This window comes from Pholcus phalangioides, unplaced genomic scaffold, assembly GCF_987345545.1.
Source record: "Pholcus phalangioides strain wild (caught in Gottingen) unplaced genomic scaffold, Ppha-v1.0 ptg000015l_1, whole genome shotgun sequence".
In the NCBI taxonomy this organism is placed as follows: domain Eukaryota; kingdom Metazoa; phylum Arthropoda; class Arachnida; order Araneae; family Pholcidae; genus Pholcus; species Pholcus phalangioides.
This window is the reverse complement of record NW_028301608.1, coordinates 105,363,580-105,379,570: the sequence shown is the minus strand read 5'-3', so window position 1 is coordinate 105,379,570 and position 15,991 is coordinate 105,363,580. Positions and strand designations below refer to the sequence as shown.

Below are 15,991 nucleotides of genomic sequence, written 5' to 3'. Positions count from 1 at the left end.
AATATGGCAAAGGAATACGAATTTTCTAAGCCTGGCCTTATTTGAAGGTTTTAGGCCATCACAATGGTCACATGGCCATCTTCGATTTAATTCAAAGCTCTCAAATGACTTTTGTTTAAAAAAAACAGTTTTTCTTACAGTGTCGTGATCACTATCTCATATTATGGGGACCGATAGGTTCATTACTTTTAATTAGAGTAAGAAAACACCAAGTCGAGACCAGTTAATAGACTGGTATTCATGGTGAGGGGGGTGATCTAATTTATATGCGTATACATGAACTGACATCATGGCCCTCCCCCTGTCTGCCTATGCCGGTATCCTATTTTACTCTTTGTTGTTTTGATTACCACACATAATACGGCTATTTTTTTACCGATATTTCGTCAAGAAAATACAGTGATCGGGAAGATGAGGACCACTGGCTCGATATTTCAATCAACGAATAACGGAAACAGGGCTCCAGACCCGTGGGTCCCGGAATAATACTTTTTTTAATTATAAATTGACGTGGGGGAGGGGGGGTGATCAGCTACGACCTCCTAGATTATACAGAAGGTTATCTAGAAGGTCGTGGGTCTACTCAGTCTCTTAGGTAGGATCGACCTTTGAAGGGTGCACACTAGGGAGGGAAGCAGCACAAATAATCTCATTCAGAGAAATTTTGAGTAACATTCAAAAAGCATTTTAAATTAACAGAAATTAAGATAGTATGTCTTTAAAAAATATATAATTTACCTTTTTTGGAGAGCATGGAGAAGACTCTTACTGCATACCCCCCTCTGGGTCACCCAAAATTCAGTAACAATGTAGGATCTTCCTCCACATGTGAATCACTCACAGAACATAACCCCAAGCCAATTTCATGGCTCCTAAGCACCACAAATTTAAGTTTTTTCTTCTCAGATTTTACTCACGAAAGCTTTTACAGTACATAACTTGAAGATCACATTTTTCTACATATTAATTAGTACAGATAATGCCTATTGAAAGCAATATCTTCAAAAGGGTTTACCAAATTTTTTACATTGGAGGTATCATAGGCGAATGACAGTATTAAACATCCCCCCCCACACCCACCCGTCTGATCTTTACACCACAGAAAAGCCCCTTCATAAAGCCTTTGTGGTACACATGTTGGGAATCACTGCTGTAAACCATCAAAATAAATTCAATAATATCCTAAAGCGTCAATTTTTTACGCCAAACACTTACACTCAGTTAAAAAAAAAATCAAATGGAAAAAAAATTAAAGTCATCATTGTTAATGGGTCTAAGTGATGCTTACAATTTCAACTATTTCATGACTATTAGTTTATAATTAATATCAATGGAACATATTTACGGAATATTTATTCAATGAAACACCATCGTGAACTCAATGGGACACATCCGATTATTTCAGTCTAAATCTTCCATGGATTAAGCCTCGCGAGCCTTAAAAAAGCCCGTGTGTGACCCGTGACATTTTCAAAGTCCAGTGGTTCGCGTGCACACAATATGAATTTCCTACTAATCGATAGCCCGAGAGAAAATGGGGACACAAAAATATTGTCCGACATTTACGTGACTTATAAATTATTCGCAAATATACAAACATTTCGGACCATAGGACACAGAAATAAGTTATTTGACACGCACACCACACGCGAAACCCGTTACGATAATTGAATCCCACCCTGTATCTACAACATGTTACATATATATTTTTGAAAATATATTCAGGTAGAAATCGAACCCAAGACCTCGTTAATAAATCAGAGATTCTGATCATCCCATAACAAGAATCACCGATATTTTTTTAATAGTTAAATTTTCCATGCACTTTATCAACATGCAAAATAACATGCTCAACATGCGGAATAAGAGAAAAAAAAATCCATGGTGGTACATTTGTTAACATGCAAATGTGGCTCGTTTTTCCATTGATAAAGTCAACTCCTACCTGTTTTTTGATGTGTGGACTCAACTTCTTCATTGTTTTCGCTAGGAGGAGTTTGCTCATAGTATGAGGTGCTATGGGCATGCTGGGAAACTGTTAGTGTTACCACGCCTTCACCTGTTTTTTTGTTTTATTTTTACGTGGCTACTTTTTTTTTTAAAAGTATTTATTGTTCTTGAGGTAACTACTAATATATTTCAGTCCAATGGCGAAAAGTCTATATATCAAGCAAGAACCATAGGTACCACCGATTTATCTCCTGGGGGTAAAATATACACACAGGTAAAGGTCAAAATCTAATATATACAGGGTATATAAAAGGGCTAGGAAGGGATGAAGTTGAAAATCTCCAAGTTCATGTAAATTTATCGGAAGATAATCGAATAACGCTCCATGCTATGACATACAATACAATCTCCTCACAGTACCTTAATCACTGACACTATTCACTTAAACGTAATTAATTCCGGTGGTAATATTCCCGATTCATTCGGAAATTGCTCAGAAATTTCAGAGGTCATGGATCACCATTTCCTTTTGTAAATGCCACTATGCTGTTGAGAAGTTCAGGACAAATTTGGATTTCTTTGGTTGGAAAGATGGCCTAGATGGTTAGTAGAATTTCTGGAACTGAATCCGATTAAAATCAAGGTTGATGTGATGATGGAATCGTAAATTTGATGTTCTTTTATTAAAATCTGTGCCGATCACATCCTGATTGAGATTGTAGTTTTTCAGACAGTTATACACAATTCCAAAAATGTTGTTTTTCTTCAAATACTTTCCAGCAGTTTTTCCGTCTTTCTGATCTATCTCGATCAGCCGATAGATCTCAGTCAGCACTGACCGACATCCAATCAGGACCACGATACTCTAGAGATGTGCAGAACCACAACCAATTTTTTGCTTTAAAAAAAAGCAGTAGCAACTAAGACTTCAAGGAAAAATTTGAGACTTTTTTCAGGGTAGAAACTCAAATAAAACTCATTGTAAACGTATGCTGTAGATGATGATTATTAATAATAATTCCCTTGAGAAATTGGAAAATGTTCAGAGATCAGGGGGGCACGGATCAGGACCAAGATCAGACAAGGAATACTTAACAAAACAAAAAAAATCGCACACACACACAAGACGTCGACGTCGTCGTCCTGCGTTTTCCACCAACTCCTTCACTCGCTGCTGGTCTCTACCCTCTCTAGATGAAACATGGCTGCTGTGTGTGTGCTGCTGCTGCTGTCCTGTGACAGTGGCGGTGACGTCAAACTGATCGGCCAATGGCGTAGCAGCTCCTATGCCCTCTTGTTCGATATGGAAAAGAGAGAGAGAGACACACACACACACCCAAACTGGAAAGAATTTCGGAACCAAGGATCAGCTGGAAAGGCGAAGTGGGAAATGGTGGGTGTCTTGGCGAACATCGATCAACAACATCCCCACCCTCATCTCCTTTTGGCTATTTATTTGGCCCCATTTTTCCCTGTGGATCGACCTCGGCCCTCTAACCTATGATTTTCCAATCACGACCCGAATCCAGATGAATCCCATAACGGGAATGAATATCTCAATCAGAAATCTGAAAAGGTAGACAACTTTAAATCAGGGGTTCTTAACCTAAGGGTCGCGACCCAAGGGTTTCTGATGTGGGTCGTAGAAATTCATTTACAATGCAGCAATGAATAATTTTGTCGTGTCCCACTGGTTTCATGGGCATCTTAATAATTTCGGCGGCCCGGGCCACGACCACCTAGATAGATAGTTATATAGGAGGTCGTGCCCGGGCCCGGACCCAGAAATTTTCGGGGCTCTCTCTAGAACCACGATTTCAAATATTTTGGGAAGAAAGAAGTCGGTATATATCCAAAAAAGCATAATATTATTACAGAATACATATAAATGTTGAAAAATACTTATAAAAAAATATGGAAACACGATCAATGAATATTTAAATTAATGAGAATTTGAAATTGATGGAAGAAGCATATAATTCTAGAATTGAGATGAAAAAAATCCCCGAACTAAGTTTCCAAAAGAGACAAATACAGCACAAGAAATTAAATTTTTCGTGTAAGATTCGCAAATCGGTGGATTTTATGAGGCCGAAGTCGTGTTCGGGAAATTCAGCGACAACAATTCACTGCCATGCAATTTCACCACCATAAAAAAAATTCATCGCCAGGAAAATTCACCAGCCAATAATTCGACGAATGGAAAATTCATCGACCATCAGTTCGACTTGAGGAAACGAACGAGTGAATGAATAATGAGCGAAGCCGGTCTGCCACTTGAGCCTGCTCGCTCTCACTGACTCACTCAACAGGTCACTCAGTCAATCACTAGGTATCTCGTTCTATCACTCACTGGGTCGCTCCCTCTGTCACGCACTCACTAGGCCACTCATTACATCTCTCACTCTCTAGGTTGTTTATTTTATAATATCACTTACTCACTCACTCACTAGGCCACTCATTATATCTCTCACTTTCTAGGTTGTTTATTTTATAATATCACTTACTCACTCACTCACTAGGTCACTCACTCACTAGGTCACTCACTTACTTACTAGGTCACTCACTCACTAGGTCACTCACTTACTTACTAGGTCACTCACTCACTCACTAGGTCACTCACTTACTCACTAGGTCACTCACTTACTCACCGGGTCAATCACTCATTCACAATCTCACTCAGTAGGTCGTTGACTCACTTTATCTCTAGGTCACTGACTTACTGCCTAAATCACATAGTAGGTCTCTCGTTTTTTATTCACTCACTGGGTTACTAAGTCTATCATCAAGTCACTAGGTTTCTCTCTCTCTCTTATACACTCAATGATCTGGTCATTCACTCACTCTGTTGCTTCCTTATTAGGGAGGGTTGCTCACTGAGTTACACACACACACTCAATCACCATGTCGCGCACTTACTCTCACTAGGTCACTCATTTATTCACCGAAATGTTTTAAGCTATAGTCACAATTTTTTGGTAAGAGATCGACACGGATTGGTTAAATTCAAGTTTTTAACCAATCTATGTTGATCTCATCCAAAAAATTGTGACTCACAGTTTGAACCATGTCGGTGAATACGGTCCCAAGTCTACCACTGGCTCGCTCACCATAACACTCACTAGGTCACTTACTCTATCTCTAGGTCACTTACTCTATCTCTAGGTCACTTACTCTATCTCTAGGTCACTTACTCTCTCACTAGTTTGCTCACTCACCAACACTGACCACTCTGTCACTCAATCATACACTAGCTATTGTTTCATTCACTGACTCACTCACTCCGTCATTCGTCACTCACTTACTGGCTCACTGACTCGTATCGAACTGTCGTCGGTGAATTTTCCTAGCGATGAACTGTCTGGTGGCGAATTGTTGTCAGTGAATTTTCCGGCGGTGAATATTCTGTAAACTCGTTGAAGTGAGTGATAAAATCTCTATATCAGAGGTTTTTAATCTTTAGAACCCCACTGCCCGGTTTAATTCATTTTTGTAAGTGGGAGGTCCGATCACACATACGACTAACGGTAAATAGATGGGAAAAATCAAACGGCGAATCCCTCACGGCCCGTCTTGACCAATGTCTGGGCCCAACGCAGTTTCCCGGCCCGGTGGTAGAGAAACACTAATCTATAGCACCTCACATTTTTTAACCCTTTAAGAGGTTTTTAAAATTTTCCTGATCCGCATTATAACTGCCACTAAACCTTCTAGAAATCGCCGCCTATTTTCAAGACGTAAAAATTTTTTTTCAAGCGTGAGCAGATAAATTCCCCTCCCAACACTGAAAATAACAATAAAAAAAAAGGAAGAGTAAAAACTTTTTTTTCTCTGTTATTTTTGCTGTACGTAATTATCCTGTACCTCGGAGGGAAAAGAAAGACAGTCTCTCTCCCTCCCCTTCTGTTATCTGGCTTTGAACAAAAGCTGGCTCCACCTACTGGCAGTTGATTGACGGTGGGGGGGGGGGGGGGAGAGGGGCATATTATCAGGAGAAGAATATAATATAACAATAGCTGGGCTCGGGATTGTCGAAATGAGATGGTTTTAAGAACCCGAGATATTTCGTAATTGCCAAAGTAAAGCGGATCAAGTTGGACGAGATATCTCGAGATTGCCCTGTAAGGCTAAATGCACAAATAAGACTAGGTTCTTACAAATAAGACTGATTCACCCTGGCAGATCACTATGTGAAACGATTTATGGCCTAATTGAACAAATCATTTGATCATTTTTGTCGCACCACGGTCATTTCTCTGCAGACGACGGCTAATTAAACCGGGCCTTACAATTTATTGCCGATTCCAAACGTCAGACTTTTTTTTATACTCACTGAGAGAACAACTTATTCAATTACAACTTATTCTCTGAACGGGGGGAGGGGGTAATCACCCTTACTGCTCCCCCCCCCCCTGAAACCCAGGATATCCATTCAGCCAAGTTAAACCCAACGGAGTCTTTCAATAACGACCATTTTATCCCGCCAGGACGGTCCAAAGGCAACAACAAAGGACCTTAAACAACTTACGGTCGGCACTCACTCAATCCTCCAATACATCGCTTTTACGGAAGAGAATACTCTTGATTCTCACAGTAGTTGCTCGTCACTCAAGGTGGCAAGATTTTGTGGAAAGAAATTTGAATGTCATGAATTCTTGTAAAAAGTTAATTTTTATTGACATTCTACAACCCCTTCCATTTCTTCTTTAGTTGCCTAATTGATTCCTTTAGTCTTTATAGTTTTCTCGCCTGTGGGGGGCTACACGAATTCTGCTGCCCTTCGCCCATTCTAGTCCAATTTTCTTGACCAATCTTTCCTCAAATTCGCCATCCTATGCTGGGGGGGGGGAAAGCTCCTCCCACACAAGTACACCCGTGTCTCTAAGTCACTCTTTTGGTCACTCCAATGCTCACATTCTCTAAGTCACTCACATGCTAGCACACTGTTTTGGTCACTCACATGCTTGCAGACGCTTTAGGTCATTTTTTTGCTTGCTAACTGACATGGTTCCTTGATTTACGGGTGACTCTAGTATTATTCATTTACAGTACACTTCACATGCTCTAAATCAACGGTTCTCAACCGGTGCTCCGCGGAGCCCTTGGGGCTCCATGTGCACTTTCTAGGGGCTCCGCAGTGACTCAATGAAAATAAAATAAATAAGTAAATTTGATAGATAAATGAAAAAAAGAGGCCTACAGGGTTCCGCCATAAAAATTATATACAAAAAGGGCTCCTCGAGTCAAACAGGGCTCCGATATAAAAATTATGTATTGAAAAAGGCTCCGCGAGTCAAAAAAGGTTGAGCACCACTGCTCTAGATCATTAATCACTCTTGTAGTCATTCACTTTCTTTTACACTCTCTAGGTCACTTACACTGACCTGGTTCTTCACTCTGTGGGTGATTCTTTTCGTTATTCAAATGCTTGCTCACGCTCTAAGTCACTCTTTTGCTCTCTCTCACGTGCTTGCAAACTCTCTTGGTCACTTTTACGGTCACTCACTGATCTAGTCCCTTGCTGTCCGGGCAGGTGCGAATTTATTGAGGTATACATCCATTTTGCCACACTCTTCTCCCATTCTACTGATTTCCTTGGCCACTCATTTCTCAAATTTGCCACCCCTCTTAATTCGCCGACCTGGGCTATTATAGCCCGATGAGCTCTCCCCTGTAAATACCCCACTGTGTACAATAACTTTTGAAAAAGGACCCAACAGCGAACGCAATGCTTATGAGATAAGTATTAAAATTTGAATCTTTTAATAATTTTCTGCTTTTTAGTCCAACAAACATGGGGCTCTTGCGGCTTTCCATCACTCAATCTGAGAAAAATTTCTTTCGAATAATTGAAAAGGGGCCTGACAGTTTGATCAAAGTTTGAAAGACCTTGAGCCTTTCATTAGGCCTAACTTAATATGGATTTTTCGTTTTTGATGAGATCGTTTAGTCGATTGTAAATATAATACCATTCCCGTCTTTTGACAACGTCACACCTACTGTATACTGAAATACAAGTGAAGATTTTGATCATTTTTGTCGCACCACGGCCATTTTCTGCACAGGAGGGTAATTAGACCGGGGCCTGAAATTTATTGCCGATTCCGAACGGCAGGCTTGTTTTTTATACTCATCGACAGGTTGGTGCTGGTGAAGATTTTAAATCTTAGTTTGCCATTGTTTATAGTCAGGGCCGTTTTAACGAGCTCACGCTGAAGTTATTTTTCTGTGGTTCCCAACTTCGAGGCGCGAATACGATCTTATCTGCCCGTTAAAAAGTCTCGCAATAGAGAGCAACAGGCCTACGACAGCACAAATATATTCAGCCATTTGACTTCATTCAAAAATTTAAATATAGATGACAGCACTAAAAACGCACACAAAACGCCATATACGTACTCAAACTCTGTTAGGTGTCACACTTTCGGCACAACTCAATCGGTAGTAAATTGCCCATGACGATAGACCGGGGTTGTGCTCGGATTGAAAAAAAAAAGAAGAAATATTGAATAAAAGAATTGAATTGTTTACTGCAAAAAAGAGGTAGCTCTATTTTGGCTATTTTGAGCTAATCCATTTTCTTGTTAAAAAGAGATACATTTCCTTCGTTTTGTGCTAGGAAAAAGCAACTGCAGCAGTTCGTTCTTATGTCTCTTAATAAGATAGACCACCGTAGCATTCGGGCTAGAAAGGGGCCGATTTATTCGAATGGAAGAGAAACGGGCTTTCTCATTTTTGCACCAAACCCTTCCATTAGGGGGTGGGGGACCCCGAGCAAAGCGAGCATCACTTCCATGAGACAAAGGTGAACAATTTTCGAGTTGAGTTGCTGCTTAAATTTCGGGCCAATCACTCAGTAACTCCCTTGGACACTCATATCCTCACTCACCTGTTCACTCATACAATCATTCATATGGTCAATCACTCGGTCACTCATATGGTCACTCCTACACTCACTCACTTGGTCAATCATACAATTATTCATATGGTCAATCATACAATTATTAATATGGTCAATCTATCGGTCACTCACATGGACATTCATACAGTGAATCACTCGGTTACTCGCTTGGTCACTCATGCGGTTAACCACTTGGTCACTGATACGGTCAATCATTCAGTCACTCACTTTGGAAATCTAACAAGCAATCACTCCGTCACTGACTTGGTCACTCATACAGTAAATCACCCAGTCACTCACGTGGTCAATCATTTGGTTACTCATACGCTCAATCAATCAGTCACTCACTTCGAAACTCATACAAGCATTCAGTCAGTCACTCATACGGTCGATCATTCAGTAAACTCCCTTAGAAACTCATACGGTCAACCACTCAATCACTCGCTTGGATACTCATAACGCCACTCACCTGGTCACTCATATAATCATTCATATGGTCAATCACTCGGTCACTCGTACGGTGAGTGTAGTACTTAGTTCACCTCGTACTTGTAGTACTTGCACTCGTACTTGTAGTACTTGCACTCGTACTTGTAGCACTTGCACTCGTACTTTGTTCACCTACTCAGTTACTGATATACGGTCAATCACCCAATCACTCACTTGCACACACATAAGGTCACTCATTCATACCGTCAATTCCACTCTCACAGATACTGTTGCTCACGTGGTCAGTCATTCTGTCACTCACTTAGACATTTGTACGGTCACTAACTCACTCCTAAAGCCGATTTCACACTCACTCGGTCACTCACATGATCAATCATCACTTACATGGTCACTCACACAGTCACTCATGGGTTCAGGGTAGGTGAAATGTCAGATGCGAAAATTTCGGGGGTGAAATGTGACGGGGACGAAACGTTCCAGAGGCGAAAAGTCGGGGAAGAAATATAGGGGGCGAAATTTCCGGATCCCGAGGAGGGCACCTGAGCAATTGCTTCATTTGCCCATGCGAAGATCAGACAACGCCTTGCTGATAGTGTTTAAAACAATATCAGCAGCTGAACGAAGTCAATCGCTCAGCTATAGACACGTTAGTACTGTACAATGATCTCGAAATGGTGCGCCGTTGCACGATTACCAAAACTTCCTCGATGAAGCAGTAGCGACTCAACACTTCTTTGTTGTCATTCACAATGTTGACCACCAAAAAATTCCAGACGTTGCACATTGTGACTTTTATTATTTGTCCATACCAAGGACGGAATGTTTGCATCTTTACTTCTTGAAAATATATAACTGAGACACGGCAGCTCAGTCGCCCTCAAGGGTATCAGACAGGTGCGGTTTTGCTGGATCCAGCACTCGCGGTGATAGAAATAATAAAAAAAAGATATACATTGTATCAATTAACTTTCGGGGCTTAAGCGTTGTGCCTATTGCAAATATTTTCACGACTATGACACATCATAGAATTTTAGTTTTTTAAACGATAAATTTACACCATGAAAATCCCAGGCCTTAATCACACCAAATGTCACGGTGTAGGCCCCCGCCCTACAGACCGGGACCCACAATTTATTGCCCATTCCGAACGGCAGCTTTTTTTATACTCACCGAGGGGTTGGTGCGCTAACTCCTCGATGCGGGACTCTCTGCAGTAGCAGTTTTTCTGTGGTCAGGTCACCGTATCTGTTGTACCCTTGTGTCAGGTATGTTTCTGATAAGGTCGAACCGTGTATCGAACTCGCGACATCTCTGAACATCCTTTGGTACTTCAGGCGAGTATCTTATCGACCTGGGCTACAGCGTCCACTCCTGGATTTAGGGCCGTCATTACAGCTGTTTTGGTGAGTGCTGATGAAGATTATTGCATTTATGTCTGCTGGTTGAACAGTCATGCCCCCCCTATATGATGGAGTAGAAATCTCCGGCGAGCCATCTTTGAAGTTAATTTATAATGTAAAAAAGAACAAGGATTCGTCTACAGCCCTGTCAGCCCTACCTCGCTATGTAGGGATGGGGGGCTTTTGTAAACAGAGCAGGCCAGTAACTAAGCTGAGACGACCGAGGCATAATGCTCCGGGGCCCGGAGCCGAATGGAGGGGAGGGGCACATGAACTAACACACTCATGAAAGTTATTTTCACTATTATGTGATGTATTCCTTATATGTTAGAGTGTCAATTTCTATTAGCCTACCCTACAGCAATTTAAATAGTTTGATGTATCCCGGTGACGAAATAAATATCCGCATGCAGAGATGGTAACCTCGTTAAGCGAAATTTCCCTTCTGACTGAATTTTTCCCACACATTCCGAAAATTGTGCTAAAAATCTATCGGTAGAAGTATGCAGTCAAGTATTTTTCACTAGAAAAGCGGTCGTTGTTTTCCATTTACATTTTTTTAAGCTAAAATTCTTCTGTTTGATGAACTTTCAAAATTTCCTACAAACACAAAGAAATTTCCCATATGGACCAATTTTGGCCAATTTTTCCCACGAGTTACCATCACTGTCCGCGCGCGTGTGTGGGAATTTGAATCCAAAGGAAATTCAGAACATGTAACGCCATCTTTACTCATGGGAAAGAAACATAAATTCCTCAGATACGAATTAATACTTTATAACGTAGGAAAAAACCATAATACAAGCCGAAATACACTGAAATTTCTGAAATTTCAAGCGCAATAAAAGACAGGAATTGAAAAAATCGAAAAAATATATATATTAGAAATTCCATAAACAATTTAAAATAATTTTTCAATATCATGTGTTTTTTCAATTAAAAATTAAGTTTTCAACAGAAAAGTATTGATGGAAAAAATAATAATAACGGTTATATACACAACATATAACATGAGGACGACCTATTAATAGATGTAATGGCTGTTGTTGTTCATTCAAGGACGGCTTTGAACGACGGAGCCTATCCGTCTCGGCATCTTTTATGGGTGATTTCTCAAGACGAGAAGATATAAAACTAGCAGCAGCCATTAAAGAAAATTTCACGAGTCTATTGGGGAGGAGAAGGATTATTATTAAAATATAAAAATGAACATGATGTTTGAAGACGGGTGAAAATAAAAATCAATACCAAACGTGCGCGTGAAAAAAAAAGAAGCTGTGTGTTTTTTTTGTATCATGTTGAACCCTTAGACGTCTCAGAACAACTTCCCTCTTCTGAGCTGACTGCAGCTATAACTATCTATCAGACAGCTGTGAAACTGAGAACATCTTAGTGAGGAGAGAGAAAAGATCACTCCAAAAAACACTGGAGGGCTTTTCCTTATGCAAGTGATGGCATACATTCTAATTTTTGCAACCATGTATAACCCAGAATTATTTAATCTTTAGGAAAGTGCGGCCCACTTCATTGATTTGAAAACGTGTCACGGGCCACTGCGTGTCAGTCAAGTGATTTGTGAATATGCCACGGGTCATTCAAGGGATATGGGAATGTGCCGCGAGACATTTATGCGTTATGTAAATGTGTCGCGGTTCCCTTAATCGCTGTGGAACTGTACCGCGGTGATCTGTATATGACGTGGTGTGTACAATTATCGAGGAATCGATTTATTGGATAAAAAATAAGCGATAGAATGAAAAAAATATAACTCGTGTAAAATTAGAAAGTAAAATTTTAAGTTAAAAATGACAATAAACGATAGTGATGCTAAAGGACCAAAGATAGATGACGCTGAAGGACAAAAAAAAATTTATTTAGGCACGCACAAATTCGAAACTTAAACTGACTCAACATGAAACGAAATTAATCCATCGAACAAAATGCAAAATTGAAATTATATTCACCGATATTTGACTGCATCAAATTTTTCGAAAATTGAGTTCAATTAGGATAAATTTTACCAAAATGATAACTTTTTTAAAATATAAATTTTTCTAAAAGAAGACTTTAATGTACAGGGTGATTATAAAAAAACTATCCCGACATATGGGCCCCTAACTATCATACCATTCACAGAAACTGAATGAAATTTTGGCATAAGGTATTTTATGACATGAATATTTATCATTATTACATAAGGTATTTCGATGTATGCGCTCAAGAATGATATGGAAAACAACAGTGTCACTCTAACAGTTACGGTTACAATGAGAAAATTTCGAAAATATCAAATGGCAACACCAAGTTTTTTGTATTGGAATGTGATCTCCATTGTGAAAAACCCGAAATAGCGTTCGAACGACGGCAACTGTAGCATGAAAATCACCGGCGGTAGATAGGCTAGAAGTGAGGACAACCAATAAGGACAGAGAAGCAGCATAAAATAAAGCATTTTATTGTGTTTTACAAATTTTCCACATGACCTTGTGGAGGACTAATCAGGCTGGGATCGGAGAAACGGTGTGACGAATGAAACGAACATTAATGCTCTGGTGCACGGCAAAGTCCTTTTTCCTTGCCTAGCTCCGGGGATTTTCGTGCTACAGGTGCCATTCCAACGCTATTTAGTTGTTTTCGGTATGGATATCGCATTCCAATACAAAAAACTTGGTGTTGCCATTTGATATTTTCGAAATTTTCTCACTGTAACCGTAACTGTTAGAGTGACACTGTTGTTTTCCATATCGTTCTTGAGCGCATACCTCAAAATACCTTATGCCAAAATTTCATTCAGTTTCTGTGAATGGTATGATAATTATGGGCCCATATGTCGGGATAGTTTTTTTATAATCATCCCGTATATATTATATCGCTTGGCTGTGTCACTGTCATCATGGCTGCTATAGGAGAATATTTGTTTTTTCTACTTTTAGAAATTTATTAGAAATCTCTAAAGAAACTTTTAGAAATTTAATTATATATATATATATATATATATATATATATATATATGAATTATTTTGAGAAGTTGCAGAGAAAGAGTTTTGAGAAGTTCTCCCGTTCTCTTCCTCCCCAAATCCATCACCTAAAATGAAGAAAATCAGGTAAGGGGGACAATCGATTTGCTGCGAGAGCACGTTTAAAATTTACACCTTCCATTTAGAGGGCAATTGACAGACCCCTCAATACTAGGGGGGTGAAGGGTTGAAAATTAAAAAGTTCTCAATGCTAAGAACTTCTAAGTTCAACAGAATATGCCCTCTAAAATTCGCGAACAAACATAAAACAATATCGCAATAGGAATTTTCGGCAGGAAAAATTAAAGAAAAAAACATTTCACAAAGAATGTTTGGAAAATAAAAAAAAAAAAAAAAAAAAGGCATATATGGCATTTCGCCTGATTTTTCGCGCTCTAATGATAAAGAACTTCAAAATGCCGTCCCCGTGATGCTATAGAGTCAGTGTCGCTTGGTTGTCACTATCATCATGGATGCTGTAGGAGAATATTTGTTTTTTCTATTTTTAGAAATTTATTTGCAATTAGGCAAGTTTTCAAAAGAGTTTATTAATTATTGGAAATGTGCCCAACAATTTGAAACTAAGCACAATGTACATCACAAGTATTGTATTTTATTTTGCTACGCTCATTCTACGCTATGCTATAGCTAGCGATTCTGTTAGATGGTCGGTTAGATGGAACACTATTTTTCACACCTGGCGTGTCAGAAAATAAGGAATACTATAAGTATTTTCTGAGTTGGGCTAGAACATTTCTTAAAATGGTACGTATAGTAAGATAGAAAAGGAAAGGTTTATAAATTATGCGTGTTCTGTTCTCTGTGGGCTCGCCTGGAAAGTTTTGGGGCAGAACAGGAAGAATGCATTTGTGACTCTTGCTTGTACACCGCCGCATCATCAACTACAAGAAACAAACGATGAAACTTCTTGAAAAAATCTTGTTTTTGATCAACTCGAATTAATTTTATTCATTTTACAAGATATACAGAAGACTGGATGTTGTGAAGATATTTATTATTTGAGATGTTAATTTTTTAAGGAAGGAAAAAACTCATCTCTGCCTCTACCGGGAGTCGAACCCGGGTCCCTCGATTGCCGGACGAGTGCTCTGACCAATTATTTGAGATGTTAATTTTTTAAGGAAGGAAAAAACTCATCTCTGCCGGGAGTCGAACCCGGGTCCCTCGATTGCCGGACGAGGATGAGAGCACTCGTCCGGCAATCGAGGGACCCGGGTTCGACTCCCGGCAGAGATGAGTTTTTTCCTTCCTTAAAAAATTAACATCTCAAATAATAAATATCTTCACAACATCCAGTCTTCTGTATATCTTGTATTAACAAGTGGAGAGCAACATTCATGTCATTTATTCATTTTGAACCCCCTATTCTGTATTGCAACACAAAAATGATTTTTTTAAATGTCTCTTTTCTTAGTTATAATTTTTAAATACGATACACTTGTCAATGCAGAGACAAGAAACCAAATTTTATAAAAATACTGGTTTCAGGTTCCACTCTACCATGTTTCAAATTGGAATAATCGAAAAAAAAAAATAAAAGTGGCATTCTCCATATTACTCCGAATGTACTACACAATCATCGATGTTTTGTTTTAAAAAAGGCATCACGATAGCACCATCTGCAACGCTACTGACAACATGTGTGTGTTATCATCACAAAAAAAATAAAAGCTATGGTCTAGAGACACCAACAACAACTGTTGAAGACACGGGAGCACACGACGCAAAATCTTCTCTGTACCAACATTAAAACGTATTGCCTCTGGTATGCCTCTCTCTTTTTCTCTCTACGGGAGCTCCCGTTTTCTCACTCACTCCCTGAACTCTCTTCAAAAATCGATTCCGAACCGAGAGATAATTTGCCAAAAACATTATCCGGATACCACCGCAAAACTGCGCCAAAATAACGAAAATGGAATATTGTGCCAAGATGTTCAGGAAACAGGAAAAGAAAAAAGTTATAGCAAAATTTATTTTCCTTTTTTTTCTTTCTATGTGCGAACACGTGAACGGAATAGAACTAACCACTATTCAAAGAAAGGGAATGTGGAGTTTTGCCATATTGGTGGGATAGGAGAGATCAGTTAGACTGGTCATGGACCTGAAAATGTGGACATTTGTCTATATTACAGCACCAAACCGCATCTGAGCATACGTGTCTGCTGTTTCTGGCCTCAGAAATTGTTGACGACAGGTCTGGAGAAATTTACATTCCCGGTCGGGTGTGTAGCCAAAAATAATAGATGCCCGAA

The 15,991-nt window shown here is 39.5% G+C and overlaps 1 protein-coding gene across 4 annotated transcripts in view; it reads right to left on the bottom strand.

Moving 5' to 3' along the window:
* Positions 1-15,991, bottom strand: part of Ca-beta (Calcium channel protein beta subunit) — a 101,380-nt gene that overhangs the window by 31,686 nt on the left and 53,703 nt on the right. Inside the window, exon 1 of one of the 4 annotated variants that reach the window (XM_089245030.1) lies at positions 1,946-3,153. The exons of the other annotated variants lie outside the window; for them this stretch is intronic. Within the exon in view, the coding sequence (XP_089101156.1) occupies positions 1,946-2,026 (81 nt within the window). The 5' untranslated portion in view covers positions 2,027-3,153. Of the gene's footprint in view, positions 1-1,945; positions 3,154-15,991 lie in introns of those variants that run through there. 4 annotated transcript variants of the gene reach the window in all.